Genomic DNA, 23,456 nt, shown 5'->3' on the forward strand with positions numbered 1-23,456 from the left:
AAAAGGCCAGTGAGAGTCTGCCAAAATGAAGTTTTTATTTTTTAAGTGTGGAGGAATTTGGATCATAGGAACATGAAATACCTACAGAATCCCTGAGGGTTAAGCAGCTGGTGCCAGCAAAAGAAACCCTTGATGTATTCTCTATGTGGCCCCATCACCAAATACAAACATTCATGATTCAATATGTTTTCGTTTTGACTGCCAGCGTTGATCTGTTTCTTAATGTGCTCCAGCTAGACTTGGAAACTGGAGATGAGAACGGAATATTTTCTTCCTCATTTTTGTGTTTTTGTTCAGCTCTAGTATCTACAAAGCACTTGCGTATGTGGTGATGCTTATGGTCATAGGAGTAGGCTGCTAGGTGTAAATCTGTGTGGATAGGAAAAAGTACGCACAACATATTTCACATAGTTTTCTGATTTCAGTTTGTTGAAAACTATTCACTCTGAGGGATAGCTTAAAGACTTTATCGCAGGGAAGGGCACGGAGACAGCTCTGGGCTGATAGAATAACTGGTAATGTGCAGACACGAGTGAATAAGTCAGGTGCAGTCACGGTCAGTTCTGCTTTGGGAACATCTCCATGTATGGGTTTACAGTTTCTACTCTGGAGCCAGATTATAATATAGTGGATTCCTAGGCAAATTTATAGTTATTTTTAATTTTTAATTTTTATTATTTTTTTAATGTTTATTTATTTTTGAGAGAGAGACAGAGTGCGAGAGGGGGAAGGGCAGAGAAAGAAGGAAACTTAGAATCCAAAGCAAGCTCCAGGCTCTGAGCTGTCAGCACAGAGCCCTACGTGGGGCTTGAACTTAGGAACCCTGAGATCACAACCCCAGCCGAAGTCGGATGCTTAACCAACTGAGCCACCCAGGCGCCCCTATAGTTATTTTTAAATACCATTTTATATTTTGGTGCCCATTAACTTACCCTCCCATTTTTTTTCCATGTTGCCAGACTACCTTTAGAGTTCTAAATATTTGTACACTTTTGTAACCAGCACTGGAGATTCTGCTAGCTTAAAAAGAGGAATCAGTGTAATTGGGCCCTCATTAATTTACTTATCCCTTAAGGAGATTGTAACTCTGTTTCGTTACTAAAAGAGGTCAGACTTCACTGTTCTCTTGTCTTTTTTTTTTCCAGGATACTGCTTTTTTTTATACACTTCACCAAAACCTTATCCTACCACAGAACCCCATAGCAGACAGCAAGAGAATTCTAGGCAGGCTGGTGTTTGGGTAAATGGGTAGTTGGACTGATTTTATTCAGTGACTCACTCTCTTGTAAAAGTACCTGGGTTTGGCTTTTATGATAGTGCGTGGTGGGAGGTGGGGCGTGGGATATGAGAAGAGGTCAGGGACTTAGGATATGTAATCGGTTTCCACAAAGTTGTTGAGATCCTTTTGCAACCACAAAATGGTCTTCATTAAGTAATTGTCTTGGCAGCCATTACATATGCATTGCAAAAGAAAAAATATTTACTATGTAGGTTGCAGAATTAAAGTCTGTTTGTGTTTTCTCTACCACTGCTGCTTGGCAGTTTTCATCTTTAAGTCACTGGAAAAAAATAAATTGGGAGAAAATTTGGCAAGAAGTTACTAAAAGAAAAAAATAACTTGGGAGGGAAATTGGCAAGAAGTATGAAAAACTTGGGAGGGAAGTAAGCACAGAAATGAGTTAGTGACTGGTCTGGAATATAAATTCCATCATACAGATACCATAAGTCTAATTAAATTTGAATTTTACCTCTGGATCTCCAGATCTGGCCAAAACTAACTTATATGAATAGAAGCTTAACATTGGGATGGTCATTCCACCACTACAGGAGAATTCAGGAATATTCAGTTGGGAGATCTGTACATAAAAAGGAGCTATAGGAATTAACAATTGCATTCAGTAGCAGCCAAGACTTAGTGGAGATGTAAAACAGATATTTGAAGCACATTGAACTATGTCCCCTAAACCAGAATAAATCACACTTAGTGACTGTACCTTGAACCACCTGCAATTTTCTCCTAATAAGTAATTAAGTAAGTCTGAAAGCACTGCCATTTATTTACTGTAATATGAAGCAAGTACATTTATTTTATAAAACTATTGAACCAGAACCAAACAGAAATGTCATAGCGTCTCCTGAACTGAACTGTTATTTCACTTCATTTGAGCCCTGGAACTTAAACACACACTAGGGGCGCCTGGGTGGCTCAGTCAGTTCAGCATCCGACTCAGGTCATGATCTCACGGTTCGTGGGTTTGAGCCCCACGTCAGGCTCTGTGCTGACAGCTTGGAGCCTGGAATCTGCTTGGGATTCTGTGTCTCCCTCTCTCTCTCTGCCCCTCCCCTGTTCGTGCGCTCGCTCTCTCTCTCTCTCTCTCTCAAAAATGAATAAACAGGGGCGCCTGGGTGGCGCAGTCGGTTAAGCGTCCGACTTCAGCCAGGTCACGATCTCGCGGTCAGTGAGTTCGAGCCCCGCGTCAGGCTCTGGGCTGATGGCTCAGAGCCTGGAGCCTGTTTCAGATTCTGTGTCTCCCTCTCTCTCTGCCCCTCCCCCATTCATGCGCTGTCTCTCTCTGTCCCAAAAATAAATAAACGTTGAAAAAAAATTAAAAAAAAATGAATAAACATTAATAAATAAATAAATATAAATGCACTAGCTAACATCTGTTGAGAGAGCACATGTCAGTATTGCTATGCTAAATGCTTGCACACATCGGTCCATCAAATTCTCACTTTAATCATCTAGGGACAACTTTGCTTAGAGTTCGCAGTCGAAGTGAAATTGTGCTGAATTCTAAAAGCGTGAACTATTTTTTAGGTATTAAAATTACAATTTTGGAATTAATTATTAGCTTGACATCTCTAAAACCAAAATAGCCCTAAGACTGCTTGTCTTAGTAAGATTTGGGCAAGTTAATAGAACAGTATAATAAACATGTAATTTTAATTGTCTGGGACCAGGCTATCTCATGAATATATATGAAATTAAGATATTTAAGCTATGTTTTCATATTTAAAAAAATCACTGAGTTTTCCAAAGGTCAAAGCCATGCTATATCATTATATATGTATATGTCTAAGGTTTCATCCCTCTTGAAGAACTGGAATTCTGAGCTCTGTACTCTTAGAATTTCCCTTTTTGTAGCAGGGACTAATAAGTCAAGATCAAGGGAAGATTTTACACCTATGTTTTAATAGAACCTTAGAACCCTGTAATGTTCATAAAGGTCTTTGCAGGAAGGTAAATTTAGTTTTTCTAAAAATTCTGAGTATAAGTGTTCTCTTGACAAAACGGACCCTAGAAATGGCAATTGTATTACCATCAATGTCTTTCAGAACCAAGTCTATAATAATTTTTATTCAGAGGTTTAGTTAGTCTTGATTTAAATTCAATAAATTAAAAAGTTGATTTAAACAAATATTTGAGTTCCTACTGTGGACACAGTAGTACATTAGGCACTCGGGATGCTGTCTGCAAGTGTAGCAAGGGTCCCTGTCTGCCATTAGTTTTTGACTTACAGGCATTTGAGGGAAAAGAAACACGTGTATATACATTCACTCATTTAGTAAATATTTGTAAGTGCGCCAAACTCTGGAAATTATTTTTTAAAGTTTATTTATATTTTGAGAGAGAGAGAAAGTGCAAGTAGGGGAGGGGCGGAGAGAGAGAGAGAGAGAGAGAGAGAGAGAGAGAGAGAGAGAGAGAGAGAGAAAGAATCCCAAGCAGGCTCGATGCTCATCACAGAGCCTGACATGGGACTCCATCTCCTGAGCATGAGATCATGACTTGAGCCAAAATCAAGAGTTGGTGGCTTAACCAACTGAGGCACCCAGGCACCCCCAAACTCTGGGAATTATTAGTGAACAAGACACAGTCCCTGTCCTCAAGGGGCTTTTATTCTAGTGGAGATAACCAAGTAAAAACAAGAGCAGTTTGATCAGTTCTATAATAATGATTAATATAGGGTCCTTAAATGAGTACAGAGAAGAAGCATTGAAACTGATCTTAGAAGTTCAGGTGAGGCTTCCCTGGAGGAAGTGATGTCTCACATGAGAGATGATGGATGAGTAGGAGCATTTCAGTAAAGAAGGACAGGGAAAACATTCCAGGAAGAGAACATAATGTACATGGCCTGGAGCCCAGAGGGAACACTATATATTCGAGGAGCTATAGTCAGCTCTATGTGGTTGGAATGCATAATGAAATGGGCCTGGAGCCAGGAGACAGCATTACATTTTTGCAAGAGCTCTAGACAAGACAGCAAGACTGGGTCTGGAAAGAGAAGGGTATATAGTGATAGCTGAACTGGGAGAGTACAGTCAGATCATAGTTTCTGTTTTTCCTTTTGCCAGCAATTAAAAAAAAAAAAGCCAAAAGAGGCAGAAAGACAAAGGCATCCATTTAATTTTTGTATTTCATATAAGTAAATCCAATTGGTGAAATCCAGTTCTCATACAGCCTTCTAGCTGTAGAGGAGTCGGAGAAACATGGTAATTAGTGGGAGCACAGGAGTGTCCCTGGGAGGAGAGCAAGCGGGTCTACAGAATCCTCTACAGTTGCTTTTCTTTACTGGGGGAAATGCCATAATAAAAACAATGTTTTAGGAAGATTATTTTTTTTAATTTATTTATTTAGCTTGAAAGGACAGAGACAGTGTGAGTGGGGAGGGGCAGAGAGAGGGTGAGAGAATCCCAAGCAGGCTGCACACTGTCAGCACGGAGCCTGACACAGGGCTCAAACCCACAAAACCATGAGATCATGACCTGCTCCAAAACTAAGAGTTGGACACTTAACTGATTGAGCCACCCAAGTGCCCCCAGGAAGATTCTTCTAATATAATATGCAAACTGAAGGAGGATAATGGAGATGTTGTGGTTAGAAGTTTATCAAATATTGTTATTCAAATTTTAAACAAAAGGAAGTAAAATTTTAAGAGACTTGTTGAAGATCCATAATTGATGGGACCAGCAAGAGAATCCAAGTCTTCTGATTCCTCTTTTTTTTTTTATGTGCTCAATTAGGGTTATTGCTTATTAGATGAGAAACTCTATCTTAGAACCTAATGACTTATCCATTGAACATTGCTGACTTTAAGTTAGAACTTCAGGCTAGTTAATCTCACTATGATGGTAACAGTATTATTAAACCATTAAGATTGTAAGTCTGCCATTTGTACAGGAGAATGTTATGATAACAAAGACTTGTGACCTAATGGCATTGAGAATTCCATGACATAGTTGTTAAAACTATTTTTAGCAAGGCTATTTGTTTTCATGGAAATGATATGTGAAGCTACCATGGTCCTAAATAAGCATATCTTGGGAAAACCACCTATACTAACACACTTGAAATTTAAATAAATCAGGAAATTTCTTCCCCGATCTTCTCCCAAAATATCTTCTCCTTTTCCTTTACCCTTGAGGCAGAATCTCATGTTCATGTCCATGCCTCATAACCTCTAATTTAAGATATGGAAGTCCAGGGCACCTGTGTGGCTCATTTGGTTAAGCGTCTGACTTTGGCTCAGGTCATAATGTCACAGTTTGTGAATTCGAGCCCACACCGATCTTTACACTGGCAGTGCAGAGCCTGCTTGGGATTCTCTCTCTCCCTCTCTCTCTACCTATGTCCTGCTCTCACTCTTGCCCTCTATCAAAATAAATAAATAAAGTTAAAATTTTTTTAAAGGTACAATTGATAATAAGTGACATATTTTTAAAAAATTTAAAAATAAAATATGGAAGTTCAAGTAGCTGGGCAAGTCCACATAGGAGAGGAAACCTCAGAGCAAGTTGAGCAGCTGGTCTTCCAGTCAGCTCTTGAGAAAATAAGGGTCATGGTGGTATTACTTCAGAGAAAACAGGTAAGAAAGTATTGAAGCTTGTCTCCTAAGGAACTGAATTACAAATCAGGAGATTTAGTTACTAGGGAGCTGGGAGACTAGTTAGGAAGTCCAGAGCAGGATCAACTATGGGATACTAATGAGCTGGCAAGGTACTAGGAAAAGGGTGTCTTATCAGGCATTGGATGTGTCCCAGAATCTTGGGTGGGTAGACCTAGAAGAGATAGTAAAGGAATTAACAGCTTCCTAATGCCAATTCTTAGATCAACTGAATCAAAATCACCTAGGGAGCTTTTCAAAAGTAGATTTTTAAATGTCATTTCAGAGAATCTGAAATCTGGAGTTAAATGAGTCTAATGTAGAGCCAGAATAAAAGAAACAATATTCTTTTGTTTGTTTCAAGTATCTTTTTTTTTTTCCAAAATTTTATTTAATCAAGTATCCTTTCTAACTGTACTTCCTAACTGCACTTACCCAGGAGTACCTTAAATCATTGCATTTTGTAGGTCTTCCTTTAATAATGCTTATGTAGGGGCGCCTGAGTGGCTCAGTCAAACATCTGACTTCAGCTCAGGTCATGATCTCATGGTTCGTGAGTTCGAGCCCCACATCACGCTCTGTGCTGACAGCTTGGAGCCTGGAGCCTGCTTTGGATTCTGTGTCTCCTTCTCTCTCTGCCCTCTCCAACTCATGCTCTGTCTCTGTCTCTCTCAAAAATAAATAAACATTTAAAAAAATTAAAAATAAATAAATAAAAATGCTTATGTAGGGCTCCTGGGTGGCTCAGTCGGTTAAGCTCGGCTCAGGTCATGATCTCACAGTTTGTGAGTTCACCATGAGATCAAGCCCCACGTTGGGCTCCGGACCAATAGCTCAGAGCCTGGAGCTGCTTCAGATTCTGTGTCTCCCTCTCTCTCTGGCCCTCCCCTGCTCGCACTCTGTCTCTCTCTCAAAAATAAATAAATGTTAAAAAATAAAATAAAAATGCTTATGTTATTTTCAAAAACAAATACAGACTACACACATACAGAAATAAACACTAAAGAGGCTAGAGATATGAACAAAATTGCATATATACTCACAAGCTCATGCATAAAACCACATATATGTATGCATATATCTGAATATTAAGCAATAGTTTAATATTTTAATAATTTAATTTAATAGTTTAAACTTTTGTTTAATATTGGTGACAAGACTGTAACATCCATTATGTAAAAGAACTAGCTTTTTGTACTTTTGTTGGCCACAATAAAAATTATACTGGATTTTGAGTTTTCTGCTATAAATCTGGCCAGTGCCAAATCTCAGGGAAAGAAGAGCTTTTATTTTTCAGGTTGATAAAAAGTTCTCACTTCTTATGCTTTCCAGAAGGGTTAATCTTTAGTCAGTATTTTTATGTACAGCTATGTGTATCAAGTTTGACTTAGGTCAAAAATTATCTTTCCTAATAAACAGAACTCCAATTTTTAATTTATGAATTCATTCATGTATATTTCCTGCTGTAGAAGTTAACCTCTGTTGATATATCATACAGAGCTACCCAACACTCCCAAGATAACACATCCACGTTTACGAAAGCTATGTGCAAAAACGGTTAATTAATTCTTTCTTCCTACAACTCTTGACTTTCTCACATTCTCTCCTTCCCTCCTCTCTCCTCCTCACCCCTTCTTTCTGTTCCCCCAACACTTCTTTTCTTCTCCCTCCATGCTCATTTTCCCTGTGTATAAAGCAAAAGTGCTTAGTAATTATTAAACATTAATAACACTGGCACTAACTGGCCGATGATTTACTGTTAAAGACATGCTTTATGGCATGTTATTCCCTCTAAAGTTCATGTCCCCTCAACCCAAGCTTCACACCCTGCTCCCTTACCACAAGCAGCTATATTGTCAAGGTTGTTCTAAAGAATGATAAGGTAGCCATAAAGCAAGGTTTATGATTTTTCCTATCTACAAAGTCACAGGAAGCTCAAATGTACTCAGCAAATATTGCAAAATTGCAAGGAACCATTAAATGTAACACTCCACCCTTTTCTTAAAGTTCTCCCCCTCTTTAATGTAATAAATGTATTCTCAAGTCAGAATTAATGAACTTTATGTTAGCAGTTCCTCTTTAACAACTTCTGGTTTGTCTGGCTCAGTTGAACCATATTAGGGTGGCGTTTAGGTGCATTTAAAAAAAATAAAATGGTAAACATTTGTGTGAGAAGTGCATCCATCACATTGAGTATAGAATGCTTTTCTTAATAATAAGTTAATCTTTATTGCACACTTATTATAGCATTACTTTGACCCTCTCTAGTATTCTTTATCTAAGTATTTTCAAAGTGCTTTACAATCTCAAACAGACCCAGTACATGCACAGAGTTCTTTGAAGATGGCATTTGCCTTTCTGACCAGCATTGTAAAGGAAATTACCCTAAAGAGTAAGTATCTGTTTGAGTAGGTATAATAACCACAAAATGCAAATTCCTGGGCTCTTCCCTAATTCATCTGAGTAAGAATAGGTACAGCGTTGTTAACAAGCTCCCCACGTGATTCTGAAATAATCGGTCTACATACTTCACTTTGAGAACCAATGGTCCACATATTTTATTTTATCTGTAGATAAACTCTGCTGTCAGCTCAGGTCATGATCTCGCAGTTCATGAGTTTGTGCTCCTCATCGGGCTCTGTGCTGACAGGTCGGAGCCTGGAGCCTGGTTTGGATTCTGTGTCTCCCTCTCTCTCTTCCCCTCCCCTGCTCATTCTCTCTCTCTCTCTCTCTCTCTCTCTCTCTCTCTCTCTCTCTCACTCTCTCACACTCTCTCTCCCAAAAATAAATAAATATTTTAAAAAATCTTAGTCATCAATTTTTATTTAAGAAGTCAAATCATGCCCAGCATCTTAATGTCACTGAATGATTTCCTGTAACAATTTTTGTGGATAGCTCCAAAGGAACTCAAGCTATGTGCAAATAAAGAGAAAATAGCATTTGTCTCTGTGCACAGGTCTTCTCTAAGCAACACTGCTTGTTAAACTCATGATAGTACCAAGTGGCATAACTTTTTTTTTGGATTATAATTTTCACATGAAAGAAAATGTGCTGTGAAGGCTGAAAACCAACACCCTTAAGGCAAATATATTACCAGATTTGAGTGCCCTTAGTAATCAGCAAAGATAAAGTTTAACTATGTATACAAAACAAAGTGTTTTATATTTAATCAAATAGAAAAAGCCAAACACTAATAAAGAAATCTACAAATGATCAATAAACTAGGCAATCAGAGCAAGTACTCACGTTAGGAACAGGATGTTGGTATTACTAATATATTTGATCTTAAAATAATGAGCTTATTCACGATTCTATTCAATCTATTCCCACTATTTTGTTTCATTTGAAACTTAGCAATTTCCTATTAATTACACTCTCTAAGAAACTTATGAAATTATCCACATGTACACACATTTTTCTTCACAAATGGCTTCATTCCAGAAAAAGAGTCTAAATATACTAGCTCAGAACCTCAACTCTTTTCAGGTGTGGAAATCTTTTCTTTTCCTCTCGTTTCTTTTCTTTTCTTTTCTTTTTCATGCTTTTTAAAAGGTAGTCTGTACCACTAGTGTCCATTCTGGATAGGAAACATTATATGATAATATTCCTGTTTTCTAATTGCATTATTAGGGGCCTGGAGAATTTCTAAGTGGAACTTTATTTTATTGTTATTTTAGAGAGAGAGAGAAGGGTGGCAGAGAGAGAGAGAGAGATGAAGAGAATCCCAAGCAGACTCCATGCTTAGTAAGGAGCCTGGCAGAGGGCTTGATCGCACAAACCTGGGATCATTACCTGAGCTAAAATGAAGAGCCAAACCAACTGAGCCACCCAGGTGCCCTCTAAATAGAACTTTAAAAAAAAATTTTTTTTTAGTGTTTATTTGTTTTTGAAAGAGAGAGAGAGGGAGGGAGGGAGAGACACAGAGCTCGAGTGAGGGAGGTGCAGAGAAAGAGGGAGACACAGAATCTGAAGCAGGCTCCAGGCTCTGAGCTGTCAGCACAAAACCCAATATGGGGCTCAAACTCATGAACTGGGAGATCATGACCTGAGCTGAAGTCAGACCCTCAACCGAATAAACCACCCAGTCGCCCCTAAGTATAACTTTTTACCAAATCTTTCCACCATTATTCTTCTACAAAACCCCAACTTTCAAGTGGTTACTGTGGTGAATGTGGTATGTACTTTTCCGATTTATTTAAATGAATATGCATCCATTTATACATGTACTTATCAACAAACAATACTTAACAGTTTTGTTTGTGTAGTTTTAGAATTTATGTAAATGGTATACTTTATATACATCATTCTTCAACTTGCTTTCTTTGCTCCTATTACCTCTTTGAGGTCTAGACACGCTACTTACATGTAGAAATTTGTTTCATTCTTTTTAACTGTTATATTATAATCCTATATCACATTTTATTTACTCATTGTGATACCGATGAACATTTAGATTGTTTCAAGATTTTACTTAATACTGTGATGAAAATCTTTCAACATTTCTCTTTGCACATCTGCAAGAGTCTCTCTGGTGTGGATATCTAGCAACTGAATTGTGGTGTTTTAGGGTATATGTGCACATTTCCAATTTTACTGGATACTGCCAAATTGTACTTTAAAGTAGCTGTATCAGTTTATACCATCACCAGTCATTTATGAGTGTTCCCATTGACTCACATCTTGAAATCTCTTGTTATTGACAGAGACTTTAATTTTTGGCATTCTAGTTTGTAAAAAGTCCTATCTCTCCCTCCCTCTCTGTCTCTGTCTCTCTCTTTTCTAATTTGTAGTTCCATGATGGCTGGTGAGATATTTTCATGTTTGTTTGTCGTTCTGATTTCATATCCTTTGCCAATTTGGGGGAGTAAGGTATTGCGGTGGTTATGAGATATGCCTTATGGATCACTGTTGCAGGAAGCGGATCTGAGAAATGGCCCCAGTTGCCATACGTTGAAATCCTCCACTCACTGAGTTTGTCTTGAGACTTCAAGTTGCACAGGCAGCTTCCCATGAATGATTGAGTGTGGCAGGATACAGAAGCAGATTTGTGTTTAGAGGACGTGGGACTTACTTAGTAACTTGTTTTGGTTCAGAGATTCCCAGATGGCTTTTCAAAAGTTGGTTAGATTCAGATGGTGGTCTAGGGTCTTTCCACACAACCTTCTGGACTTCTCTCCTTCACTCAGGGGTTGGACTTGGACTAAGGTCTCACATATCTCTCAGCCTCCCTGCTTTCTTTCCTATTTCCTTTTACACCAGTATTTCCCCTAATAAAATCATTACATATTTAATCTGTCTTAGTTTAAGAGGAGAGATCTTCAAAATTAAGATCAAAACTGATAATTAATTGAATACGTTGTAAGTGTTAGAAAAGATTTTATCTTTTAGCAATGCATCCCTTGACAGCATTTTAGTGGTATGTAAAATACCATTGTCTTCTTTTTAAAGTATGGTACATCTACCAGAGGTTATCACCACTGCTATTCAAAATTAAAAACCTAAGAAAACCTTTCTTAACCTAGAGAAACTGGGTGATTTGCTAGCAAGATATAAATGATCAAAATTTCTTTCAAAGCACAAAAAGACTTGAAGGCATGCCTGGGTGGCTCAGTTGGTTAAGTGTTGGCTCAGATCATGACCTCACCATTCCCGAGTTTGAGTCCCATATCCAGCTTTGTGCTGACAGCTCAGAGCCTGGAGCCTGTTTCGGATTCTGGGTCTCCCTCTCTCTCTCTGCCCCTCCCCAGCTTGTGCTCTGTCTCTCTCTCTCACTCTCTCTCTCTCTCTCAAAAATAAACATTAAAAAAAGACTTGAATAGACATATTGCCACTATAAAGCTGGCTTTGTGTCTACTACTTCAAAAGGCATTATCATTAGATGATTTTATAATTGAACTGTATCTCACCCTTAAGTAACATATAATTCCTGTATTATTTAAACTATACCAAACCATAGAAAAAGATAGAAAGCTCTTCAACTAATTCTCGTTTTTTTAAATTGAAGTGTAGTTGACATACAATATTATATTACTTTCAGGTATAAAACATAATGATTCAACATTTATATGTATTATGAAGTGATCACCATGATAAATGTAGCTACCATCTGTCATCATACAAATTTGTTATGCATTACTAACTTTATTCCCTATGCTGTACATTGTATCCCTGTGTCTTAAAGTTTCTACCTTTCAATCTCCTTCACCTATTTTGCCCATCCCCCATCCCTCTCTCTTCCAGCAACCACCAGTTTTTTCTCTGTATCTGAGTCTGTTTCTGTTTTGTTCATTTATTTTTTTTATTCCATATATAAATGAGATCATGAGTACTTGTTTTTGTGTCTTATTTCACTTTTTGTATTCCCACCAACCATGCACGAGGGTTCCCTTTTTTCCAATTCATTTTCTAAAGCCAGAATAGTCTAGGACCAAAATCTGAAAATAATATAAAAAAATAAAACTACAGTTAATCATACTTATGATATAGATATTTAAGTAAAATGTTATCAGATAAAATATTAATAAATAGATTCCAGCATGATATAAGAAATGATAAAATATGACAAAGAAAGATTTATAGGAATGCAAAAGTGCTTCAATGTAAAGAAATCTGTAAATACAGCATAATTTGTTATATGGACAAGGAAGAAAACCATATAGCAAGGTCAGTAGATGCTAAAAGTGTACATAAAAATCAGCAGTCATTTGTAACACAAATTTAAAGTAAAAATAGAAGTAGAAGGAACTTCATAAATACAGTAACTTTATTTTAACCCAACATCCCAAAGTAAACCTTATTTTTAATGCTGAAAAGTTAATGCTGTTTGTCTTAAAATAGGGATAATATTGTGTTCATGAAAAGGCTGTTTATCCAAAAAAAACCCAAGAAGTTCTAGCAAAGAGCAAACAAACAGAAACAGAAGTCTGTTAGAATTAATAAGGGAATATAATAAGATGTCTGGACAATAGATAAGGATACAAAAATAACTAGCTTTTCTTCACACAAGCAATAGTTATCAAGGAGTAAAAATAGAAAGCTATTCAATTCACAATAGTAGAAAATAATAAATACTGAAAGATAATGAAATACTGAAAGATAATAAATACTGAAAGATAATGGCAGGAATGTAAACTGGTGCAGCCACTATGGAAAACAGTGTGGAGGGTCCTCAAAAAAAATTAAGAATGGAACTACCATATGACCTAGCAATTGCACTTCTGGGTATTTAACTAAAAGGAGTGAAATTTCTGTCTTGAAAAATATCTGTACCCCCACGACCACTCCAGCATTGTTGCATTGTTTAGAATAGCCAACACATGGAAACAACATAAGTGCCCATAAACAGATGAATGCATAAAGAAAGTATTTTGTCTGTCTGTCTATATCTACCCACCTACACATATATGCAATGGGATATTATAACCCTAACCATAAAAAAAGAATGAAATCTTCCATTTGCAACAACAGGAATGGAACTAGAAGGTAGTATGCTAAGTGAAATCCACCAGACAGAGAAAGACAAATACTGTATGATCTCACTTAGTGGTGGAATATTAAAAACCTGAACTCAATAGATATAGCAAACAGAGGGGTGGTTTCCAGAAACAGAGGCAAGAGAGAGTGAGAGGGTGAAATGGATGAAGGGGGTCAGAAGGTACAAAGTTACAGTTTTAAGATAAGTAAATCCTGGGGATGTAGTGTAGAGCAAGGTGACCATAGCTAACAATACTGTAACGTACACTTGAAAATTACTAAGAGAGCAAATCTCGTAAGTTCTTCTCACAAGAACAATATATTTGTAACTATATTCAATTATATCCCAATTTAAAAGTATTAGGGATAAATCTAATGGAAAACTTATAGGACATAGATGAAGAACATTGTAAGCTCTTATTGAGAGGTCTAAACCATTATCTGCCTTGGTTCATCTTTTCGAACTTTCAATTTCTTCATATTTAAAATGAGGATAGGGCTGTGATGAATATTTTAAAAGCTAATACATGTAAAGTGCTTCAAATGGTATCTGACATATAGTAGGCACTCAGTATTCTTTAGCTATTATTATTATTACTATTGGTGTTATTGATATTGTTATTATATAGAAGACTATAAACAAAAAGTCAAAACATTTATGAATAATAATTGTTTGTCAGATATTAAATCATACTTAACTCTATTAAATGACCAAAACCAAAAATACTAGTATAGGAATAGAAAATGGATCAGAGGAACCAGAAAGCCCAGAAATAGATCTTAGAAAATAAGAGAATTTGATATATGGTAGATGATAGATGAATTCAGAGGAAAATTATTTATTTACTAAATCATGACTGTTATTCAACTAAAAGGAAAAAAAGTTAGATTCATATCTCATACCATTGTACAAACAAAAATTGTCCCTTGAATATATTTTTTTGAATTTTGTAAGAGTAATAAACATTTTAAGAGAAAATTTAGAATATTATATGAATAACTTAGGTTAGTACTGGGGCGCTTGGGCAGCTCAATCGGTTGAGTGTCTGACTTCAGCTCAGGTCATGATCTGACGGTTTGTCAGTTCAAGCCCCTCGTCGGGCTCTGTGCTGACAGCTCGGAGCCTGGAGCCTGCTTCAGATTCTGTGTCTCCCTCTTTCTCTGCCCCTCCCCCACTCGCACTCTGTCTCTCTCTCAAAAATAAATAAACATTAAAAAAATTAAAAATAAACAAATAAAATAAAAGTGAAGTAGTACTTTTTAACCAATATAGGAATTCTAGATAGATAAATTAACTTCATGAAAATGAAAATTTTGCAAATGACATAGTGTAAACATAGTGAAAACAGAAATAGCAGAAAAAAATTAATATCTGTAACATACAGAGACAAATGAGAGAAGTTTGGCTGAAATAGTCTGTTCTTTATTGTCTTAAGAAAAGAAAATTAATGAAATAAAATTGCATTGTGCTCTTTGGACATTTAAATTCAGAGGGAAAGTGGAAATGATAATTCATGATCTTCTATTGTTTCTTGTTTTCCCCTCCACTTTTCTGGTCTCTTAGTCTGCCAATATCTTCTTGCCTTTTTCTACAGGTATCTACTTCTTCTGATACTATTCCTTTCCCATTTTCTTTCTCTACTCTGTACACATTTCTTCATTTCCTTGTCTTATATGTACCCATTTCTTTGTTGCTTGCTGTTTGGTTATCTGCCCTTTCTCCATTCCCTCTTTCTCTCTTCCTTCATTCCATAAATCTTTATTGATGCTCGTACTAGGCTAAGATTTTGTATCTACATTCATATTCTATCCCCTAAGTGAAACTGTGACATAATCATACCATCAACATAACTACTGATATTTCTAAATTTAAACGCTTTTAAAAGCTTTTAACTGATTTAACTAGTATGGTGTTGAATTCAAATTTGGGGAACTGAAAACTCCAATAGTTTCAGCAACTGCTGGCTTTTTAATAGCTTCCTTTATAAATCTGCTTCCTTTATAAAAAGCCTGCACTCAATATATTCACATAAGGCAAACTATTCTTGATTTTTCTTACTCCAAAGGATTTATTTTTTAAAAGAGAATGGGATTGGGGGGAAGCAAATATGGTACAGGAGAAAAGAAATACACATGTCAGTTTTCTTGCTAATTGCTCTAAATCAAGTACAGAGGATGTGCTTCATAGCACAGCTGAGTAAAGGCATAAAGACCAAGAAGTTCCTGGAACTGCTTCTTCAGTGAGGCTGAAGATTTCAGACTCTAGAGTGTGGAATTTAGCTAGAGTCCTTGGTTTTGGATAGAATCCTAGATATATGGCTTGGGTCATGAGTTGAAAAAAATCATTTAGTTCAGTAGAAAGAAATGAAGCACTTTCTTTGATATATCTCATAACTATGAATGTCCTTCTCATCTGTAGGGCTACTGGCTGTCAGTGACTTCTCTGTGTGTGATATTTCTCCAATGCCAGCATAGTCAATTCCACTGAGTCCTACTGAATCTCCTCCAAAATGTCAGCACTTTTTATCTCAGACCTTTGGTTCCCCTAGGTCAGGAGTACTAACATTAACAGTTCTTTGGGGGTAATGGTTCTAGCCTACAGGAGCTGCAAAATCATTTTTAATATAAATGAATATTTGTTAATTTACCTGCTTTGTAAGTTTAGAGTTTTGTGTATGAAGTTCTATAAACTTTCATAAGGTAGACAACAGAAACAAGTGGATAACAGAAGTAACCATTTTGACAATTTAAATATTGATAATGGTGGTGGTAGGTCAAGGAGAGATGTTGGATTCTTCTTGATTGTTAAAGAAAAGGAGGCATAGTATAGAAATGCTTTTTTTAGTGGAGGGATAAAGAAGAAAGTGGTAACAAAAGAAAAGAGCAGATATTTGGGGGTGAGAAGAGCACAGGGAGAGTAACTTTTTTTGAACTAAAGGGAGAGTGTTACCTGTCTAACTCATTCTTCATGTCTCAGGCCAACTTAATCACTTCCAAAAAGCCTTGTAGAATGTTCTATATTGTATGGATACTTCTGTTCTCTGTACAATTAATTTGCCATTTAATTGGGTACTGTCTTGTAACCTGTCTTAAAAGGATTAATTAAGTCATTGGGATGTTATTTAGCATTCTCCGGGATTATTCTCCAAGGACTATTTATTATAAGTTCTAATCTCCTTTTACAATGTCTAGCATGTTTGTTGCCTTGGAGAAGTTATTAACTGGGAGTAAGAATGTTATGCCCCATGTGGAAAGGTGGTGATGACAGGAGAGACAAAGTAGATGGCAAAGCACATGGGGCTGAGTTGCTGAGGATGGATGGGGAAGAAGCCTGTGGTGGTGGGTGGATGAGAAAAGTATGGAAAGGAATTGCCTTTTATTCTTGGTCATCCACTGAATATGCTTAGGTACTGCAGGGGATGGGAGTAGTGTTCTTTTAGTTTTTCTTGTTAGGTTTATTCGTGTCTGGAGATTTTCTTTTAGAAGAATGAGTTGAAATTGGAAAGTAATGCATTTTAGCATGTTGGTAGTACTTGAGTTTGTGTAACAAATCTATGGATTATATACAGCCGTGTTTACACGCCCATAAATATACATATGGTTTACCTTTTGATATTTTCCAATTCTTATTTCATGATCATGAATGAAATTCTAGAGGTTAAAGAAAAAATTACTTCTAAAATTTCAGCCATGTTTTGACCAATTGAAATGGATTTGAAATAATTGAGAATGAAGTGTTTTAAATTTTGGCTGTGGTTAAAACAGTCTAATATATGATTACATTTGAAGGAAAGTATACCTTTCAAATTCATAAACATACTAACAATTCCTCTCTAACTTCCTTTTTTGGATAATAGGACATTTCCAAGTTTGCAGAGAAGGATAATATCGTTCTTGGAGAGGGTGGAATCACACTGAGTGGAGGTCAGCGAGCAAGAATTTCCTTAGCAAGGTGAATATCTGATTATTGGTTCAGTGAGCTTTTGTTGTAAATATGCCCATAAAATTATAGATATTGCTCTATTTTTTTAATATTTTGTTTCTGGAATTGAAAAATGCCTGGGCTTTTATAATTAGCAGGTTAAGAATCACCTTTATGAACTATAGATAAGGATTTACTATTCATATTTGATAAAGGTGACGGCTTTTTCAAAATGCATGCTCTTAGTTTGGTGTCTGTATGTTTGTTGCCTTATGGTATGCTTTACTACAAGTAGAAAACTCAGGAATTCTGTACAACACAGGGAAAAAAAGTGTTTCTTTTAAGTTGATCAGGGGGCTCCCCACTCACCCACCCCACAACGTACTCACCTGCTTTAAACTTCTGTTTATACTTCTTGGTTTAGAAAAACCTACATTTTCAAATTTTCAACATAATTAACAATTTCATAACAAAAATATCAAGGCAAATGATGTCACTTGGCTTAAAGTCTATAATCTTTAAAGGAAAAATAAGTAGGACAAGCATATCTAACATTGTAGGGGACAGTGAAGTCCCTTGGTAGAGACATTCTTGGTTTAAGCGTTTTGAGCTGTCGAAGAGAAGTACATAAAGTTAATTTGTGTCAAGAAGAAAACTTTGTGGTTAAACTAGAACTTTCAGTTTAAAAAGTTGTTGATGAGATGAGATGTCAAATGTTCCTCCAGTTTTATTTGAATAGAATTCTTCTCACTGTGTTGCCAAAGTTGTCAACAACAAATCACATTGACTGATTGATATTTTGGCTCCTTTCCCTTACTTTCTCCTGCTTTCAAAGGCTGGAACAGTAAACTAACTTACGGAGCACCTGCAATTGCCTGGTATTATTCTAGGCTTAATGTATGCGTGTGTAATTTTACTTAATCCTCATATCCTCCTGCAAAGAGAAAATTGTTCTCCCCACTTTATAGAAGAGATCATCAGATAACTGAGGCTGTTAGAGCTTCACTTGTAAAAACTATACCAGGAAATGGTAGAGTCACAATTTGAACCAGGTCCTCTGGACTCTTGGCATTAAACCATGACTTGATTTGGGGATTACTTGTGAAGTAATAAATCAGTAGGTATTAATTATTCACAGACAAGATAATGGCTTCTAAATAAATAGAAATTGACTAATCTTTGAGTCAAAGTAAGACTTATCTTAAACATTCCATTTCAAAACTTAAGATATGCTATGTGGTGTCTAGGCATTTAACATAGACTTGAGGCTGTATTTACAAAACTTTAAAATTTGGTTTTATTTATAAGGTGCACACAATTTGAGCTACTATTGAAAACAATTATTGTTATTCTGATTGGAATGTGTCACATCACGTGTTGTCCAGTTTTGGGTTGTGAATATATTATTTCCAATTCTTGAGAAACTGTGGTCATAGATGTAAAGGAGAGAGAGAAGCAAGACAGAGCAGGGGGCAGTGAAAGACCTTGAGGGTGTATTTTGATAGGGGTCTTTTATCTAGTTCTTGCATGTTATCTTTAAAAATAATTTATACTGCAAAAGTTCTTTAAAAAAATTTTTTTTAATGTTTATTTTTGAGAGAGAAAGAGAGAGAGAGAGACAGACAGAATATGAGCAGGGGCAGGAGAGGAGCAGAAAGAGGGAGAGACACAGAACACGAAGCAGGTTTCAGGCTCCCAGCTGTCAGCACAGAGCCTGACATGGGGCTCGAACTCATGAACTGTGAGATCACGACTTGAGCTGAAGTCAAAGACTTAACCAACTGAGCCACCCAGGTGCCCCTATGTTGCAAAAGTTCTTTTAGATTTCACTTTGCCTTTTTGCCATTTCTAGTTTTTAATTGAATACAATTTTTGCAGAAAATACCAAGAGTTATACATAAACCCTGAATCCTATGCATGGGGTAAGGGTAGTGCTACTAACAACCACACCTGAAAAGCTTAGATGTTATGAAGATTTAATCTCATTTCTATTAACATGAGACTATATCTTCATCTTATTACTGTTCTAAGATCAATTTAATGAAGATTTTACTTGCTCATAAAATTTTTATTTATGGCGTGCCTGGATGGCTCAGTCAGTTGAGCATCTGACTCTTGATTTTGGCTCAGGTCATGATCTCAAAGTTCTTAGGATTGAGCCCTGTATTGGGCTCTATGCTAACAGTGTGGAGCCTGCTTGGGATTCTCTGCCCCTCCCTGCTCATGCTCGCTTGCACTCTCACTCTCTCAAGATAAATAAACATTTAAAAAGTTTATTTTTTAATTTATTTTTGTTTCAAGTTTTTATTTCAACTTATTTAAATAAAAATTTATTTAAATATGTTAGCATATAGTGTAATATTGGTTTTAGGAATAGAATTTAGTGATTCATCACTTACATATTTTTAACTTAAAAAATAAAACAGATATGGGTGTACATTTTTGTTGTGAATTATTTATCCTTTCTTGTTTGGAATTCTTATAAATATGGTACAGAGACTGAAACTATATGGAGCAAAATCCAACAGTAATATTACAGCCACAATACCAAAATTTTTTGGTAGCAGTCAACACTGAAAGACACTTAACATTTCTTTTTATCTCATGCTGCTATTTAGTTGCTGTCTCTGACATTTTATAGCATTGAAACAGTCCATTTTCTTTTTTGCTTTCCCACCAACATGCAAGATCTTTGAGGGCAGGGACTATGTAATTTTTACCACTATATTCCCAGCACATAGCATGGTTCTTGACTCTAAACAAATACTATTATTAAAGATTTTCTTTTTTCAAGGTAGTATTTTAAATTGTATGGTCTGGTGTGATTCAGTTTGTTAACTTCTGCTAGTTTATATCATTTACATTTAGCAAAGCCAGTTTAATCATTCTTGAAATGTTGTGAAAACCCATAAAAATCTTTTAAGACTTACCTTTTTTATTCTCATTTAAAATTATTTGTACTAAATGGCATGAGATATTTAAAAGTATAATTTAATTTCCATTTTCTTTTTAGAGCAGTGTACAAAGATGCTGATTTATACCTGTTAGACTCTCCTTTTGGATACCTGGATGTTTTAACAGAAAAAGAAATATTTGAAAGGTATGTTCTTTGAATAATTTATAATGCTCATGCCATGCTAAAAGAGAAGAAGGCACAACTATACCATCATAGATGACATTTTACCCTTGAGAAATATGGCCACCATTGTGGTAGAATGTGACATAGCACTCACCCATATCTGATTTTCCCTTCACAGTGAAGACTCAAAATCACTTCCATTAAAACCTGTTCTGACCACATAGTAAACCAATTTCTTCCATTGCTATTGTCAAAACAATCAATATCTATGTAGTTTTTACATTATTATTGCCTTGTGGCATATATTGTTTTAAATGGTTATTGTGCTTAACATTTTTACTTTTTTGTGTTAGTATTTTATTCTGTCTTCTCCTTAGATAGGATGTCTCTTAGAAAGTAAACAAGCTGAATGTTTTAATGTAGGTGAATGCTCAGATTATTTATATACCTCAATACTTTCTATAGAACCTCTTCCTTGGTTACATAAAACTAGGGATTTTCACTTTATTGGAGCTCCTACTAGGGCACAATGTATGTAAAGTTCCTAAGAGGAACAGTTTTACAACTTGATTTCAGTTTCAAAATGATTTCATGAGCTATAAAGTAGTTTATTAAGAGAATTATTATACTTTTCTGAAATAAAGATTTTAAGCAATGAGGATGTAGAAGTCTATGTCTATAAAATGGCTGTATTACCCCTAGAAGCACCTTTCCTACAATTTAAATTTAATACCTAAGATTTTTACAATCCTGTAATTGTGATAAGTAACTTATTACTAATATACACTTTGTTAGCTATATTAGTATGTTAAAGTATAATCTAGAATGATGCCTCTTTTTATACAATATATAATGTATTAATATCTAAAAGAAAGTGGCCTCTCTTAGATGGTTCTAGTCAGGATTTACTTTTAGACTAAAGGGAAATTTTATTAGAGGAAGGTTAAATTTATTATTCAGTTCTCTGGTTTGTTGCTTTTTTTTTTTTTAATAAATCAGATTAGTCTTAATATAAGCTCTTGAGAACTAAATTTGTGGCCATCTTAAAATGTAAAAGGAAATTAATAGAAAATGTAAAGAACAGGAAAGCTCTGACATTTTAGAAGACACAGAATTGCATACACCCCTCTCCCCAGGGATCTTTAAAGGTTATCTAACAATTCTCTCATTTTCTGTATGAACAAACCAAGACACAGAGGGTTGCCAATTTGCTCAAAGTCCAACATTTATTTAATATCAGATATTTAATTTCACTCTAGGTCTGTTAACACTCAATTTTATGATTTAGCATACTCTAATAATTCAGTAATATATCTCATGCTGTAATAATGAAAGAGGCACCAAATTAATTGCTATTTTTACTTTTAGAGGTATTTTAAGTATAATAATGACATTGTATAATAGATGTTTTACACAAAAATACATTAATAAAATGTTACAATGCAATATATAGACTTGTAATAAAATTCTTATACAATTGATATCTTATTTTTATCTTTTTATATTCTTAAAGCTGTGTCTGTAAATTGATGGCTAACAAAACTAGGATTTTGGTCACTTCTAAGATGGAACATTTAAAGAAAGCTGACAAAATATTAATTTTACATGAAGGTAGTTGCTATTTTTATGGGACATTTTCTGAATTACAAAATCTACGGCCTGACTTCAGCTCCAAGCTCATGGGATATGAGTCTTTTGACCAGTTTAGTGCAGAAAGAAGAAATTCCATCATAACTGAGACTTTACGGCGTTTCTCCTTGGAAGGAGATGCGGCCGTCTCCTGGAATGAAACAAAAAAGCAGTCTTTTAAACAGACTGGAGAGCTTGGTGAAAAAAGGAAGAACTCTATTCTTAATCCAATCAACTCTATAAGGAAATTTTCAATTGTTCAAAAGACTCCGTTACAAATGAATGGCATCGAAGGAGATCCTGATGAGCCTTTAGAGAGAAGGCTGTCCTTAGTTCCAGATGGCGAGCAAGGAGAGGCTGTCCTGCCTCGAAGCAACATGGTCAATGCTGGCCCCACATTTCAGAGACAAAGAAGGCAGTCTGTTCTGAACCTGATGACCTCTGTGAACCAAGGTCAAAGCATTCACCGAAGGACAACAGCATCCACACGAAAAATGTCACTGGCCCCTCAGACAAACTTAACTGAAATGGATATATATTCAAGGCGATTATCTCTAGATAGTGGCTTGGATGTAAGTGAAGAAATTAATGAAGAAGATTTAAAGGTATGTATAAATTATCAGTGGTTTTTTGTTTGCAACAGAGTGCAACTGAGTGAAATGCAGTATATAGTGTGATATAAAACTTACTCAAATAATGGGTTTAAGGTGGAGATTATTTTAAGATTCAGAAAGTCCAGAATCCATAAATTATATAAGCAACTTCAAAATGTACAAGAATGAACTATTTCCTTTGGCCATGGATGTATCTCTTCCTATAAAAAATAACGTAAGGGCTAGTATTGGGTCCTTTACTAGGCCAGTAATCAATTAGAAAAATTATAAATTATAATGAATCTGCTTTGTTACTACCTTAAAATCTCTGTGGAAAGAAGTGGAGTATAAATAAATATATAAACAAATAATAGCTTCAGTTATTTAGAGGCCAAGAAGTATTTCATATGCAAGTAGTCTATGTAAGGTATGTAAGCATCTAGTCTCTTGACAGGACTAACTCACATTCTGGCTTATACGTCAGTCTTACCTTAATTTAGAGTGGGCTTTCTTTTATCTTTTAAATTTGCTTTAAAGTTTGTTCTCTGGACAGATTTCTCTTAAAGAAGGTTTATGAAACTCAACATATACTATGCCAACCTTCAGGTAGAAAGCCTTTTATATTACGTTTTAAAGAATAAAATGCTTTTATTCTTCAAATAGGAAGCAATATACAAGAGGAGGGGTTTTGTTTATTGTGTTTTGGGTTTTATTAGAAAAATTCCTCAAGTGCCTTGGATGAATCAGGCAGCATTTTAATGAATTGCCATATTTAGTACATAGATCATTTAAGAGTAGTATGATTTTGGTTAGGGTACAAGTCAGTTCACATCTTTGGACCAATTTTTCCTCTTCTGTAAAATGAGACAACAGCAAAG

At 35.7% G+C, this 23,456-nt stretch overlaps 1 protein-coding gene across 3 annotated transcripts in view; it reads left to right on the forward strand.

The window, feature by feature from the left end:
- The window catches only part of CFTR (CF transmembrane conductance regulator), a 187,469-nt gene that overhangs the window by 78,899 nt on the left and 85,114 nt on the right, over window positions 1-23,456 (forward strand). For all 3 annotated transcript variants that reach the window (NM_001048009.1, XM_045041230.1, XR_006587667.1), the window contains 3 exon segments: window positions 17,213-17,307; window positions 20,291-20,377; window positions 21,870-22,590. In NM_001048009.1, coding sequence (NP_001041474.1) covers window positions 17,213-17,307; window positions 20,291-20,377; window positions 21,870-22,590 — 903 coding nt within the window.

The sequence above is a fragment of the Felis catus genome, chromosome A2 (assembly GCF_018350175.1).
Source record: "Felis catus isolate Fca126 chromosome A2, F.catus_Fca126_mat1.0, whole genome shotgun sequence".
In the NCBI taxonomy this organism is placed as follows: Eukaryota; Metazoa; Chordata; class Mammalia; order Carnivora; family Felidae; genus Felis; species Felis catus.